Source organism: Lutra lutra, chromosome 8, assembly GCF_902655055.1.
Source record: "Lutra lutra chromosome 8, mLutLut1.2, whole genome shotgun sequence".
NCBI classification, from domain to species: domain Eukaryota; kingdom Metazoa; phylum Chordata; class Mammalia; order Carnivora; family Mustelidae; genus Lutra; species Lutra lutra.
The window spans coordinates 27454510-27471436 of record NC_062285.1 but is presented as its reverse complement, the minus strand read 5'-3'; the positions used below and the strand labels follow the sequence as shown (position 1 = coordinate 27471436).

Sequence of the window (16927 nt, the reverse complement as noted above, 5' to 3'; positions counted from 1 at the left end):
AAGAGGCGTTTAGCCTTGAGAAGATGAAAAGGGAAACATCCTAGCAGTCTGCAAACATCTGAACTATTATCATGGTTATGAAAGAGGAGACATGTCCCACATCAGTGTTTCTCAAACTACCTATGGTAAAGGAATTAGTTTTTTTTCCTCATCACGGCAGATGCTTTTATAAAATACAGTAACAATATAAGAACTATGGAAAACTGTTATTAAGATGTCTAAATGCTTTGTCTGTTCCTATACTTAATTCATTGCAAATAGGTAAACAGTTCATGAACCCCCATTTTAAGCCGCTTTATTTCATTGAACCAGAAATCAAAATCCAGATTTATCAGAAGTTAAATCAAAGGGAACCATTTTATTGGAAGTTAAATTGCCGCTTGAATTCCCAGTAAGTAGGTGTGCCAACACTGGAATGGCACTTTCAAAGAAAGAATACTTTATCTGTCAGATAATCTATAAAATGGACTCCTGCACTGGTAAGATGATTGGATTAAATCATTATAGACTCTACCCTCTAAGCTCCCTTGAGGCCAATCAGAAGTAAACACACACACAAAATCCCTAAAGTAGCCAATAAAAAGTAATCAAAGCATACTATAAAATCAGCCATGAGGTATTAGGTAGAACATATGGGGGGAAAAAAGGACTAAGAAAATGACAAAACACTACGTCAGCTGTAATTAAGATACCTTCAATATGTAAGAATTAGAGGGCCACCATTTTCTTTTTAAACTCATTACTGACTACATAAATACACCCTGAAGTTGCCTATTCGAAGTTTAAAACAGACCTCACTATTCAAAAGCACAAAACAAAGATCTTTTTTTTCTTTTTTTTTTTTAAAGAAACCCTGAGGAACACCATTGCCATCTTAAACTCTCCCATCCTGAGTGACCCTCAACCATCACGGTTTAGTCATATGGTCTGTGGACCTATCTTGATGCAGACCTAACTGTACTGCTACAGTCTTCGCTTCTAGTTAAGTCAATCACCTTCTGAATAAACCAGCATGTCCTTCGCAACTGCAGGTTTACAGAAATAAAGTGTACCCTCCCATACTACTTCTTGAAAAACAGCAATTTCAGACTCTTAACCATGCACTTTAAACGGGTGCAAAGTACTCAGCCAAACGTTACTGCTGTTGTCTCCTTTCTGTACTCCTCAGCCCTCCTCCAAATCCACCCTCCATAAAAACGGATCTACTGCCCACCAACTACATCAGCTTCTCACTTGTTGACGCCTCCCAGCTTCTAACTTGTTGATACCTTCCAGGTACAGAGGCTACGCAGCAGTCAAAGGTGGCCGCTCAATCAGGTATCTTCACTAATTACCACAGGCCTACATTATTCCACATTATTCCCTGAAACTTTAAATGGATGTTCCCAGGAGAAAGACTCCTATAAATGCACTTTACATAGTAGCATTTAAGAAATTTTTTTTCACATCTAACTTGTACTTTTTCTCATTTCTGCTCTAATGACTCATCTTCTAAGAAGTAGTAGTATCAACAGTGACATCAATAAGAAGGATACAAAACAATGAAAGCAAAACTATTATAGAGAGGGCACAACAAAACACACAAAAATAACAGCAGGTTATGTTCAAGCGACAGAAAAAGAAAATTTATCCCTCAACATCAAGGAGTCTTTTTTTAAGTCACAGGAAGAAAACACATCCACAAAGTAAAAATCACCATATACTTGCCAGATTTCTTTCAAATTTATAAATAAAATCTATCACAGACTCCCATTTAAACATGAGTACTTAGACTGGGACTTTGAAATTCTCCTGGAAATGTTAAGAAATCACCTGCAATGAGCCCTTTCCACAAGTTCTTTCAGTGGCATGAATGAAGACTTTGGAAATTTTTAAGTATGAGCTCCAAAACAAATTCTCAATTCTGAGAAATATTTGAAAATCACCTGTTTTGTCTCTCAGTATTCTGAAGCTCCCTGTGGTCCCTTTTCAGGTGTTTGGTCAAAGATGTAAAGTATTCTTTTAAAAGATTCTGGAAAGGTTGTTGTTTCTCTGGACTAATTATCTCACTAGGAGGAAAACTCAAATTAAACTTCTCTGCAGCACTCTTCACTTTCCGTGGCACAAGTCCAGCTATATCATCTCCACAATGTCGACAAAAACTAATCACCACAGAAACATGAGTATGGGATTCCCGATCAGCATTAATAATATTTTTTAGCTGTTCATAGATTAAGGAAAGACCTTCCTTATCAGTGAAAATCCCAACTATTGTCAATTCTGCAATGAAACGCAAATCAGTTCTTAACTTGGTAATGTTAGGCGTTTTCTCTTCTTTCCTCGCTTCAAAATGTTTTTTCCAAACCTGAAGAAGTGATGGAGCGAAGTCGGCATAACGCTGGTGAAAGAGAGAGCACAAGTGCACAGCACAGTTCACATCAGATATTTTTAGCTTTGCTTCCACAATAGAAGCTACAGCTTCTGCAATGTATTTGCTTAAATTTAGGCCATTAAAATCATGGGACAAGGAGTCTCTCTGTTGTTCCGTAATAGTTTTTAGTTTCTTGACAAAAGCAGTATTTTTCTTCAAACTTGAGTCTAGTCGGCTGAAGAAATTTTCCTCTGGTCGGTTGTCTGGAGCATTTTGGTTTTTGCTACGAAGGTCCTTCCTTAACTGATGTCGTTCCCAGGCTTCCTGATGAAGCTGAAGGGATTCCTCCTTCTCTCTACATAAAAAACAAACACGTAAATAAAATACCTTGTATATTTTGAAAAATCACTGACAAATGTCATAAGAGTGAAAGACAATGAAAACATAATCGTATAAGAATCAGCATCCTAGGGGCGCCTGGGTGGCTCAGTGGGTTAAGCCGCTGCCTTCGGCTCAGGTCATGATCCCAGGTCCTGGGTTCGAGCCCCACATCGGGCTCTCTGCTCAGCAGGGAGCCTGCTTCCTCCTCTCTCTCTGCCTGCCTCTCTGCCTACTTGTGATTTCTCTCTGTCAAATAAATAAATAAAATCTTAAAAAAAAAAAAAAAGAATCAGCATCCTAAAGAAACGAAACACACAAAAAGCCCTTTTCCTACCTTTTTTCCGATTTTTTTTTTCAACTCACAACCCTGAAATCAAGACCTGAACAAGAGTCGGACACTTAACCAACTGAGCCACCCAGGTACCCTGACTTTAAGATTATGTTTTTAAATAATCTCTGCATCCAGATGGGGTTCAAACTCACAATCATGAGATCAAAAGTTGCATGCTATACCAGCTGAGCCAGCCAGGCATCCCTTTTCCAACTTCTAAAGACATTTTATTAATGACTTAGGATGGTAAGAACCCAGTATACTGAAAATACCAAATGTTGCAGAGTGGATGATTCTGAATAACTAGAGCAACATCATTCTGTCAACTGGCAAACTAAATGGATAAAATACTTTTGTCAATTCTACCTCAATAAAGCTACAAAAATTAATGGATTAAACACACAAAGCACTAAATGAAAAATACAAAATAATATGCCTGGGAAAGATATAAGACCTAAAACAGATAAAAGCACTGGGAATATAGAGGAAAAGAAAAATGTCCACTAAGAATATTTTAAAGAACAATGTTTATTAAAAAATGCATTAAAAATGTTTTGATATGGGGGCACCTGGGTGGCTCAGCGGGTTAAAGCCTCTGCCTTCAGCTCAGGTCATGATCCCAGGGTCCTGGGATCGAGTCCCACATCGGGCTCTCTGCTCATCGGGGAGCCTGCTTCCTCCTCTCTCTCTACCTTCCTCTCTGCCTACTTGTGATCTCTGTCTGTCAAATAAATAAATAAAATCTTTAAAAAAAAATGTTTTGATATGTTAAGTACCACTTTTCCGTATTTTTCAGGCTAAACCAAACCTCTAATAAAGTACCTTTCTCAGTTTGGGTCTTAAATTTCAAGTGTAATTAAGAAAATCTGAAAAGGAACCAGAAGATAATTCTAAGATACAACTCCTTTAATTTTAAAAAAAGCTAACAGTTTATCCTGAAAAAAAAAAAAATTAAAAAATGGAACATGTTTAGGGGCGCCTGGGTGGCTCAGTGGGTTAAGCCGCTGCCTTCGGCTCAGGTCATGATCATTCTCAGGGTCCTGGGATCGAGTCCCGCATCGGGCTCTCTGCTCAGCAAGAAGCCTGCTTCCCTCTCTCTCTCTCTCTGCCTGCCTCTCCGTCTACTTGTGATCTCTCCCTCTGTCAAATAAATAATAAATTAAAAAAAAAAAATCTTAATAAAAAATTTAAAAAAAAAATGGAACATGTTTAAATCGCAAAAGTAGTAAAATAACTTGAGCAGGAGCAGGAAGGTACAGACAATCTGCTTTGAGGCTACTGCGATACCAAAGTATGTAACTTTAAAATAGAAATTTCTAAAAAACAGATTTGTACCTTTCAGAGATAACCATCCCTGAGCTACCCTTCTATGACTTTTCAACTAAAAGCCACAGTAAGTTAACAAGAAGTTGCATCCATCACTGGGAACACAGGATATGTGAGTATCTCTCGGAGTCTCCCAGCTACACACAAAATAAAGGATTAACAGTGAGAGCACACTTTAAGAATAACTCATCATGTATATGCCTTAAGTAAGTCCATTTTCATCTGCAATAGAAATACTTTAAGATACATAAATGAAATATTTACCACTGAAAAAATAATGCTTTAAAGTATTCCAAGAAAAAAGGGGATAATTGTTGATGCTGAATAGATAGACGGTTGAGGGGGTTGGGAGGACTGGTTGGTTATTCTACTCTGTTTTTTGCATATCTGGATTTTTCCCAATAAGAAGTTGGGAGTCTGGTGGTTTGGTTTTTTTCGTTTGTTTGTTTGTGGGGTTTTGGGGGGTTTTTTTGTGTGTGGGGTTTTTTGTTTTTGTTTTGTTTTTTTTTTTTTGCTCTTTCTATACTAGGGTAGAGGGAAGAGCAAAAGTCACAGTGAAATTGAATATCCTTCTGAATATTTTATAATTAATTTGAATACATTTTTAGCACAAATTTAAAATAGTTTAATTTTAACATGTAATTAAAATAAAATAAGCAGTGAAATACATTACGTTCTTTTTTTCATGAGCCTTAAAATCACGTGTTAACACTCACATTTACATCAATCTCATTTTGTGCCCACCTCATTCTTTATGGGTCCACAGCTCCTTTTGTTTGTTTTTTTTTTTTTTTTTTAAGTAAATTATAAGCAAGAAACTCTCAAGAATCATGGCTCTGAATATTCCCAAACTGGCCTCTACTACTGCCTTCCACACATAAGGCTCCAGTACCTCACTAAAAATAGAAGGGCTAAAGAACTTTGGTAGGAGGATAGGTGGTTGAGCTGTTCTAGAGATCCATGAAAATTCCTATTTGTGCGCGCACACACACACACACACACACACACACACACAGATCCATGAAAATTCCTATTTGAGTGGACGCGTGCACGCACACACACACACACACACACACAAAGCGGACAGCCCATGCTACTCAACAGTTGCACTCATGCTACATCCTAGTAGTCTTCCTGAGAACTACTGCTTTTCTCCAGGTCATTATGCTACCTATATAGATTTACAAGGTTAAAAATATATTTTATTTTTTTTAAAGATTTTATTTCAGGGAGAGAGAGAGAGAGCAAGAGCACACACGTGCATGAGCCCAACAGGCATGAACAGGAGGAGAAGCAGAGGGAGAAGCAGACACCCTGCTGAGCAGGGAGCCAGACATGGGGCTCGATCCCAGGACCCTGGGACCATGACCTGTGCCAAAGGCAGACACTTAACTAATTAAGCTAGGCGTCCCTAAAAACAGATTTAGATGAAAATAAAAATGGGAAGCATTATGGCATTCTTTTTAGGGACAAGTTTTTAAAGTCACCTAGGTTCAAAAAACCCAGCAACTCCACTGTTTACTGTAACCTCCTCAAACTTCATTTTATTAATCTTTCAAACGAGGATCGTTATGGCTGCCTTTAGGATATGTGCTGATATATTTTGTAGTGCCTCGCACATATTAAGAATTCAGCAAATAAGACCCATTAAGAACTGAAGATTTTCAACATAAGACAGAGACCAGAAAAAAAAGCTTTTAAAAAAGTCAGAAACGGGCGCCTGGGTGGCTCAGTGGGTTGGGCCGCTGCCTTCGGCTCAGGTCATGATCTCAGGGTCCTGGGATCGAGTCCCGCATCGGGCTCTCTGCTCAGCAGGGAGCCTGCCTCCCTCCCTCTCTCTCTGCCTGCCTCTCTGTCTACTTGTGATCTCTCTCTGTCAAATAAATAAAATCTTTAAAAAAAAAAAAAAAAGTCAGAAACAATCCAGATTACTCCACACCTCAAAAAATATGTTAAAATTCCTATTATTTAATACAAATAATTAGGGGCACCTGGGTGGCTCAGTGGGTTAAGCCTCTGCCTTCAGCTCAGGTCATGATCTCAGGGTTGTGGGATCGAGCCCCACATGGGGCTCTCTGCTCAGCGGGGAGCCTGCTTTCCCCTCTCCCTCTGCCTGCCTCTCTGCCTGCTTGTGATCTCTGTCAAATAAATAAATAAAATCTTTAAAAAAAAAAAAGCAAATTATTAAAGCATCATAAGCATGCCTCTAGTCACTGAAAATAACAGATCAAGTAACCGAAGATACTCTAGTTGAAGTGCACCCAGAAGTCTGATCCAAATAATCACTGCTTTCCTACTATTTCAATCTTCCCATTCCTTCATATCAATAATAAAATAACTGCTCTTACTTCAACTGGGCAGCTTCTTCTTCTTGCTGACGTTTTGCCTGCTCTTCTTGCTTCTTTTTCTCTTCCTCTTCATGTTTCTTTTTTTCTTCTTCCTCTTTTTTCTTTAATTCTTCCTCTGCCTTCACCTTTTCTTCTTCTTTTTTCTTTCGGTCCTTGTCTTCTTTTTTTCTCTTATCTTCTTCCAGTTTCTTCTTTTTATCTTCAGGGACCTTAATAACCTCCTTCTTGGCAGTAAGCTTGATCTCATCTTTTGGTTTCTCCCTGCTACTCACTGGCCGCCTTTCACTGAAGTCTTTTTCCTTGTTGTTTAGTAAAGTTTCTTTTTCTTCCATACTTGCTGGCTTTTTACGCTCAGCTGGCATTATGTTACCCAGAACAATCTGTAAGAGTAAAAGAATGTCAGTATTCTTTGTACTATTGTAGATGCAGTGACTTTTAGTAATGTGACACTGTTTTCTAAACAGAACATATTAATGAAATTGTTGTGGAAGATTAAATAAATGCATGCAAAATGAACACTATTTCTGTGATAAAAATAATTTCTTGGTCACACTCCACATTCTATCATTATTAGTTACACCTCATCTAAGTATTTTTTTACCTTTTTTTAAAAGATTTTATTTATTTCTTTGACAGAAGAACACAGAGATCACAAGTAGGCAGAGAGGCAGGCAGAGAGAGATGGGGGAAAGCAGGCTCCCCACCGAGCAGAGAGCCCAATGTGGGGCTCGATCCCAGGACCCTGAGATCATGACCTGAGCCGAAGGCAGAGGCTCAACCCACTGAGCCACCCAGGCGCCCCATTTTTTTGCTTTTTATTAAGGAAAAACTGAAACACAAACAAAAGTATAGAGCACAATATAACCAACCTCCATATACTCACTACCCAAATTCAACCATTAGCAACTACAAAACGTAACATTCAATTAAATACTTCAGTATGTATCTGAGAATATTTTCAATCCATTTTAATCCTAACATTTCACATCCGTTAGGAGATGCTGGTGACATATTTCACACAACATGGAATAGAAGTTTTTAAGTTGGAACATAAGCTCTTGCCTCCTATAAATGAACTGACAAAAGAGACGACGAAGACAGATTTCACGTTATCATTCTAACCTTATCAAACTTTCGAATACAGAAACCATCAACTATCTCAAATTATACTAGACTTTTAATCTTTTCATTAGTACTAGTCAAAATTAATCTATTAATAAACATAATGATGTTTACAAAATCTGTATATTCTGTCTACATCTGCCAATACAGTAGCCACCAGCTCAGGATTTCTCAGGCTTGGCACTACTACCATTTCAGGCAAGCTAATTCTTTGGGAGTTTTGGTGGGGGAAGGGAGGATACTGACACTATTTTGTGCACTTTATGTTTGCAGCATCCCTGCCTTCTCTACTAAGGAGGTGCCAGCAGTCATCTCCCCACTTCTGACAACCAAAAACTACTCCAGAAATTGCCAAATGTTGCCTGGGGACAAAATCACCACCAGCTGAAAAACAGTGCACTAGCCACACATGGCTACTTACATGAAAATTAATTAAGAGTTTGAAATTTTGTTCTTCAGTCACTACCCATATTTCAAGCGCTCAATTTCACATGACTAGCAGCTACCACATCAGACAGTGCAGAAACACAACATTTTAATTATCACAGAAAGTTCTACTGGATAACACTGGTCGACAGTACAGGCTCTATACAGTTGAATGGAAATAAACTGGGGGACAAAAAACTGTAATTCTTAGCAAAATTCAGCATTTGTCTTTCTTTAAAAAATTTCTCTACTTAGAACTAGTGTTCTAATGTAATTTCTTTTATGGACAGTGCTTCATGTTGTAAGTCCTACATCATCTGAAAATTGTATATGAGAAAATCAAAATACTTTCTATTTAATACAGAATTAAACTATTTAAAGTTCCTAATTTTATTAAGAGCTAAAAATATACACAGTATTCTTAATCATTTTCAAACACAGATTTTAAGTTATAGCAATAAAAACTAGGTTAGCAAACAAAACATTTGCAATAATATTTTTTTTTTAAAGATTTTATTTATTTGTTAGAGAGAGAGGGAGAGCGAGCGAGCACAGGCAGACAGAATGGCAGGCAGAGGCAGAGGGAGAAGCAGGCTCCCTGCCGAGCAAGGAGCCCGATGCGGGACTCGATCCCAGGACGCTGGGATCATGACCTGAGCCGAAGGCAGCTGCTCAACCAACTGAGCCACCCAGGCGTCCCTGCAATAATAAATATTTTATAAACACAATACATTTATTTCAGCAGTCCAATAGGATGTTATCACAGAAAAAAAACCCAGGCCAATAGAAGCCCTTTAAGTAATTTTTGGAGGCACAAGCAACACTCTATTTTCTCTCAACCACCTCTTCCCTTCCCTTTTTCTCCTTTACTCTGACTCTCCTCCAGGTCCACATTCTATGCATTTATTTTCTTTTTAAGATTTTATTTACTTATTTAAGAGAGAGAGAGAGAATGAGTGGGGAGGAGAGGGAGAAGCAGGGAGCTCTTGTGGGGCCTGATCCCAGGTCTCTAGGATCATGACCTGAGCTGAAGGCAGACACTTAACTGACTGAGCCACCCAGGCACCCCTACATTCTACCTTCTGTGCACTTATTTTAACAATGACGCCCAAAGGCTTCAGTTAACCTCAGCGGTGGAACTCAAGAAAAAAAGCTCTTAATCCTGTTGAAGCAATCATTAAAACACCAAACAGCATAATTACTTACTTGCGTGGCAAGGCAGTCTTGACATTTGTATCATCTGGGAAGAATAGCAGCTTCAAATAACCACCTTTAGTGTGAAAAAATCATGCCCTAAACCAAGCAAACTTTAAAGAAAGTACTCATAGCTACCACTCACTGACCACACAGTAAACATCTTACATACATTATCTCATTTAATACTAAAATCTTTATGAGGTGGGTATTATTTTCCCTATTTTATAAATGAGTTAACTGAGACTTGACCAAGTAACTTGACCAAGGCCTCCACAGCTGGTGACAGCTGGAATTGGAACCCATACTCTCAGCTAAAGTTATTAAGAACCTTGAGAGTACCAAACTGTGAGGTGGAAGACTTTATCACAGATATTGACAAATCATAGACTTATGCATCTGAATTGAAAAAGTCCCTGATAATGGCTAAGCAGTTTTTACAACACTTTTAACTTTTGTTAGACCCTAGCTAAAACTAATACAGGAGAAGATAATTCCTAACGTTAACAATACAATCTTACTTAGGGATATTTGTCATTATGCGCAAAAAAATAATACTCTTTATATACAGAGTTGGTATTTTCTGAAGTGAAGTTTATCAACAAGCGATACTTCAATGATACAAGAACTACAGAAAATAAAAAGAATGGCCTAAAAATTTACAAGTAATGTTTCATTTATGACGATAATTTAGATATTAAGTTCTATAAAAACATTAAATTCACTTGGAATCTAACAAATTCATAAAGGATCATGTATTAGCTTTACAGAGTCTCCTAAACTTTTGTGACTCTCTACAGTATTTATTCATTCAGTAAATGTTTAGGGGCGCCTGGGTGGCTCAGTGGGTTAAGCCTCTGCCTTCAGCTCAGGTCATGATCTCGGGAGCCTTCTGCCCCCACCCTGCCTGCCTTTCTGCCTACTTGTGATTTCTCTCTGTCAAATAAATAAAAAATCTTTAAAAAAAAAATAAATGTTTAAGTGCCTATTATATCAAACTGTAGCAGGCACTCATGAATTGATCCTGCTCTAGAACATAAAAAGACCCTTAAATCTTCATACTGATAACTTCTTTGAATCACTTCATCCTTGTATTAAAAGCATATTCATACCCAAAATACACTTTCAACTAAATTTCAGTGAACAAAAAATGTGACAGAAATGTAAAGACCATGTAAACACCAGCAACGCAACATGTGAAAACAGTATAGGCTTTGAAGTCAGACTTTTAAAGTTTGCATCCCAACTCTGCAACCTGCTAGCTATGAGAACTGGGAAACTTTACTTCTGAGTCTATTCATTGATAAAATGGAGGTACTTCTACCTCTCCTACAGAATTCTTAATCTACTAACATGGAAGGTAGTATCAAGAAGGCATTCAATAGGGCGCCTGAGTGGCTCAGTGGGTTAAGCCGCTGCCTTCGGCTCAGGTCATGATCCCAGGGTCCTGGGATCGAGTCCCGCATCGGGCTCTCTGCTCAGCAGGGAGCCTGCTTCCCTTCCTCTCTCTCTCTGCCTGCCTCTCTGCCTACTTGTGATCTCTGTCAAATAAATAAATAAAATCTTAAAAAAAAAAAAAAAGAAGGCATTCAATAAATGTTTATTCTTTCACACAGAACACTGAAAAGTTCATTGGAAGATGAGATTTTTTTTTTTTAGAATTAGGACCATCAGACTTTACTCCAATTCTCAATTTTTACATTGACATGGCAGCAGAGGCGTGACCTGCCCGATTACACTAGTTTAATGGCTGGGTCAAGACTCACTGTCCAGTGCTCTTCTCCACTATATACCCTGACTCAAGATTTTAAAAGCCAAACAAAATATACCAACAACCTAATTTAGATCCGTATGCATTTGTACTGTCAATTAAACTGTTTAGTGAAATGCTAATATTTCTTTAAATCATTTTGACAATCATGCTTTAATAAACACCCAAATATTTTAACTGAACTATTTCAAAATGTTTTTTAAGTAAAAACTTAAATTATAAATAGATTTCATCTCAAAATAATCAAGATCAATATTAGTGATCTTTTTTAGTTCTTACAAATTACTCAATACAATTACAGCCAGTCCTTAAAAGGAAGCCATGTTTTAAAACCACCTTCCTAGCTCCCCGAGTAGTGCCCTGGCCTTTGGGCTGTATATTTTATTTGGTTTTCTAAACATACTCTGAATGTCCAAAAGAAAGTAGAACTACTTTATTAGCAAAACAGGTACCCAGGGAGTGTACCAGGGGACAGAGTGGAGAGTAAGGGTGTTTCCCTTTTAGAGATAGTCCTCTAGCAAAGTACCATATGGACCATGTATGAAATCACAATCAGACTGCTCTGAAAATAGTCCAGAGAAAGACAATACTGTTTCACCTTTTCATTCTGTGTTATTCAAAATGTCCTAAGCCCTAACTGCACAAGGGCTTTATCTCCCAGTGTCTGGCTTTACAAAAAGTCCTTAATATCAAGGACTCATTCAAAGTTTTTATAAATTTCACCAGAGTTCAAAACTGGTTTTCTTGATGAGTTGTACAATTTTTATAAACACCTAAAAACTACAATAAACGATAAGGGTGAGTGATCGTTTTACTTTGGTCTGATGCATTACCACATACAAGTCCTAAAAGAGCAGGAGAGCTGATGGCCCGGCTCAGTGTGTACCCCAAACTCGTAAGCTGGCTCTGTCTGGTCAACCTGACAACCAAATACCTTGTGATGATCTCCTCAGTTCAAAAGTACCAATGAGAGTAAATACTAGGAGCTTTGGGATGAAGGCGAAGGCAAAGCAAAGAACCCTCAGCCTATGGGACTAAAAAGAAGTAAACCAAATAACCCATGCCCACCCTTCCCAAACACCGAAACCCCTTCCCCTCCACACGTATCTCCCACAAACCCCTGCTCCTGCTGCACATTCCCATACCCCACACGCTTCCCCGCCACAACTCTCCTTCTTACGAGTACCTACGGTCACCTTCGTTGACCATCCTCGCCCCAACCCTAACTTCTCACCCCACACTCCCTCACCACCCGAGACCGAGACTCTCCGGCTGGTCTCCCTACTCCACATCCTCCCACTCAACGCACCCTCCCCACTTCCTCACCCTCGCTTCCCTCCCGGCTCCCGAAGAGCTTTCCCCAACCTCCCCACGCTCTACTCCACACCCCCAAACACCTTCACCCCGCCACAGCAGGCTGCCCGCCTTCAGTCCCGAGGCCCAGCCCGGGCATGTGGGGCAGACACCCCCTCGACTGCCCCTCATGTCTGCCCCGGGCCGGGGGCGCCCGCGTTGATCGGAGTCTCCGGGAGAGGGGTCTGAGGAGGACGACGCCGGAGCTACGGTCCGTCTACTGCTCGCCGCCCCCGGAGCGCTGGGGTGCGGAGTCGCCTTTTGGGTCCCTCAGGGAGTAGGAGTCCAGGCCGGTGCCCCCCGGCCCCGCTTCCTCCCGATCGTTGGAGCGGAGGGGAAGGAGGTTCCCCGGGACTCACCTCGAGCCTGTTGTCAACATTAGCCCCGGGTTTCCCAGCACCAACTCCAGCGCTCGGGCTCTCCCCTCCCCTCCCCCCACCTATCTCGCAGCCGAGGGCCCGCCTTCCCTCAGCTCCCCCTCCTCCCTCCGCCCGCCGGCCCTCCCGCCCGCCACTCACCAGCGCGGCCGGGCTGCGAATGGGGGCGGGGCGGAGGGAGGAGGAAAGAAGGAAGCTGTTCGGGTGCTTGCCTGATCGAAAACTGTCCGGGTCTCCCTGCCCGCGGCATATCGATGCCCTTAGTTTAACCCCGAAGTGGCGGATCGCGAACAAAGACTCAGACAGCTGCGATACAGATAGAGACTTATTGAAATTGTCCACCGGAGAAGAGGAGCCAGTTTTTCAGACAGGCAATGAACAGGGCAGCCACAACCAGCATATCAAGTAAGTCCCAGGAGTGGTCCAAGGACCGGAGGCAGGAAGTGGATTGGTCGCCAGGAAAGGGAAAGCGCCTGAATTGTAGATGCGCAGGCGCAGGCACTTGGCGGGGGGGGGGGGGGGGCAAGGGGGGGCTAGAATGGGGTGGGGCGGAGCTAACAGGAGGTAAGGAAGGGCGGTGGAACAGTAGGAGAATTACGGAACGCCATTAAGGACAAATTTGGCCACGTGATTCTCAGGGGAGTTTCCTGGAGCGAACGTAAGGAAGAGGTCTAAGAAGGGAAAGTTTGATTGGACTAATTTGAGAGGAGAGGTTGAAGATTTAGGAAGTTGGAAACCGGAGTAGCTAAAAAGAGTATGGCTGGTGGGAAAAGTAAAAGTTGGTTAGGAATGGGTCTAGATTTAAGAGTGCCCTAGAAAGCCTACGAAAGTCCCGTGGGGGAATTTCCAGAAGCACTTTTTGGGTGTTCGACATAAAAACAACCCAGAATGAAGAACAGAGGTTTTTCTCAGCCTATCTTAGAAAGTACCCTGTCCTAGCAAGCAAATTTTTAAAAAAATTAAAATGGAATGATCTGAGTTACTGAATGTAATCACTTGTCTAAAAAATTGGCTGGTCTTGTCATTTCTTCCAAATGCAAAACCAAGTCAACTTTTTAAAATGGGTGTTCGTTTATCCACACAACTTAACTGCTCTTAAATTGTTATCTCCTCTGTATCTGGCCTCCGATTTTTATCAAAACAGTGCTTGAATCTGCTAACATGATCTCACTGGGTGTTCATACTGGTTGGTTTTGACTGGTCGGGAGCCAAAGGAACAAGGGTGCAAAACTGGTCTTGATTCTTGCTTGACATGTGGCGCCTCACCTGATACAGAAGCCCGCAAAATGAGCTGCTACCAACCTCAAATACATGAGCTGGATCTAGATTCATTTGCATTCAGCTTTTGCCCATTTGCCTCTATTCACTGGCTCGCTTTACAGTTATTAGTAGCAGGCAAATCGCCTTCACAAATTGAGTGTTGATGTTTACTGTACTTAGATTTTTTTCCCCAAAACATTGCTAATAGGTCAATCATTTAAAGGGTAGTGAAAGAGAAAGATATGCTGTTATTCTATACCACTGATTAATGAGTAGGAGGGAGGCACCTGGGTGGCTCAGTCAGTTAAGCATTTCATTCTTTTTTTTTTAATGATTGCTTTCTTTCTTTCTTTTTTTTTTTTTTAAGATTTTATCCATTTATTTGACAGACAGAGACCACAAACAGGCAGAGGGGCAGGCAGAGAGAGAGGAAGAACGGAAGCAGGCTCCCTGCCGAGCGGAGAGTCGGATGCAGGGCTCGCTACCAGGACCCTGGGATCATGACCTAAGGCAGAGGCTTTAACCCACTGAGCCCCCCAGGCGCCCCTAGCATTTCGTTCTTGATATCAACTCGGGTCTGGATTTTATTGTGAATTCAAGTCCTGCATTAGGCTCCATGCTAGGCGTGGAGCCTACTTCAAAAAAACAACAAAACAGAAGAGAACTGTCCCAAACCACCATACTGGAAATGGCCACTGCTGTTCTTTTGGAAAAGTTTTTCTCATTTTCTCTGCCTACCTTAAGAAAATTTACCTCTATGCTATTAATGAATAAATATGCCTATCCAAGTCGGTCTTTACCTTTCATGAGGTATTAAAAGGAAATCATGTGAATACAGGGATCAAAAGGAGAGCATTTTTATTGACCTTCTGCTTATTTTAAATTTGTTATTTAATTAATAATCATAATAATCCTATAGATATTACAATCCCCATTTTATAGAAACTGAGTCACAGAAAGATTAATTCAATATCACAAAACAAGTAAACATACTGTTACACACAAGTCCAACTCCAAAAACCCAAGCTTTTTCTGATGTATCCCACTGCCTTAATGCCTAGCCTTTTTCATAGACTGAAAACGCTCCCTGTTGTCTTCCTTCCAAAGAAAAATGTCAAAAGCCACCAACGCTTTCTGGTGTGAGGATACCATTTGCATTGTCTAACTGAAAGAAATACAATTCTCTGAAGAAGTCACCATTTTTGCATTCTGATCATTCAAACTTCACTATTTTCTGTAACTACATTATAATTAGTTTTTAAGTGTCTATCTAGATATTTCATTATTTGAGGAAATTCTAAAAAATGCCTTTTCCTCTTTGCCTGCTTCAGTTGACAGAACTACACCGAATGAAAAAACGGATATACATATAATTTACATGATACTATTTCCTATTTAAAACCCAGTTACAATGCTGCTTCGCATAAGAAAGCAAAGGCAAGAGAAAGCAACTACAATTTCAGGGCAGGATAAATCCTAAATTAAAAAAAAGAAAACAGGGCTCATGTGATATGAACTGCTGGTGCCCTGCTGAATGTGCGCTTTATCTTAAATAAATCTACCTCCATCTTTTAGAAGCTGATGTCTAGTTTGACTAATTTAAGCTAGATTTGTGTCTTTTATGTTGTATCTTTTTGTATTTTTAATGAGAGATATAGAGGAAGTATACTCCTGGGCATAATTCAGTAGGGGGGTAAATATTAATGATGCAGGAAGAAAGAAAAAAGGTAACAATGAGCAAAATCCTTGTGGTAGTGAGAAGAAATAGAATCTGAAGTACAAAGAAAGAGTGCCTTTGAGGGGCGCCTGGATGGCTCAGTCAGTTAAGCATCCAACTCTTGGTTTCGGCTCAGGTCCTGATCTCAAGATTGTGAGATGAGGCCCATGTGTTGGGCTCCATGGGGAGCTTGGAGTCTGCTTGAGATTCTCTTCCTCTCCTGCTGTCCCTCCACCCCCCTACCTCTCTGCCTCTCCTGCTGTCCCAGCCACCGCCTGCCTCCACTCTCCCTCTCTCTCTAAGATTTTATTAAAGGTAATAAAATCTTTTTTTAAAAATTTAAAGATAATAAAGATTTAAAGATAATTAAATCTTTTTTAAAAATATTTAATTATTTGAGAAAGAGAGAGCACAAGCAGGGGGAGAGGCAGAGGGAGAGAGAGAAGAAGACTCCCCACTGAGCAGGGAGCCCAAAGCAGGGCTTGATCCTAGGACCCTAGGATCACTACCTGAGCTGAAGGCTGACACTTAACCGACTGAGCCATCCAGGCACTCTAAATATATAAATCTTAAGGGAAAAGAAGGAGAAGGAGAAGGAGAAGAAAGAGTGCTTTTGATAGAAGCAATGGCATTTCCACAAGACATTAAGAGAGAAAACAAAGATGAATGCATGGACAGATAGGCTTATAGACTTGGAAGGAGGATTGTAAAGGACTTCCTCCTAGATACATGAAATTGGAAGCAAGGTCATCAGTAAGAGTGGGGTAAGGGAGAGATTGGAGGAAGTTGAAAAGAGGGGGGAAAATAGAAAAGAGACAGCTTGAAGAGCATGAAAGCAATGGAGATATAGGATTGCTGCTGACACTACTTGGTGTTTCTGATCATGAATTTTAAAACCATGCAGCCTACATATGCCAATTTCTCCAGAAGAGATGAACAGTTAGTTTTAGTCAAGGCTGTGGCTCCCCCCC

At 40.4% G+C, this 16927-nt stretch overlaps 1 protein-coding gene across 3 annotated transcripts in view; it reads right to left on the bottom strand.

Annotated features, from left to right (window-relative positions):
• UPF2 (UPF2 regulator of nonsense mediated mRNA decay) overlaps window positions 1–13117 on the bottom strand; it is a 115507-nt gene extending 102390 nt beyond the window's left edge. For all 3 annotated transcript variants that reach the window (XM_047740860.1, XM_047740861.1, XM_047740863.1), the window contains exons 1-3: window positions 12962–13117; window positions 6737–7116; window positions 1926–2705 (exon numbers count right to left, since the gene is read on the bottom strand). In XM_047740860.1, coding sequence (XP_047596816.1) covers window positions 1926–2705; window positions 6737–7098 — 1142 coding nt within the window. In that variant the 5' untranslated portion in view covers window positions 7099–7116; window positions 12962–13117. The remainder of the gene's footprint in view (window positions 1–1925; window positions 2706–6736; window positions 7117–12961) is intronic.
• Between the last annotated feature and the right edge of the window lie 3810 nt (window positions 13118–16927).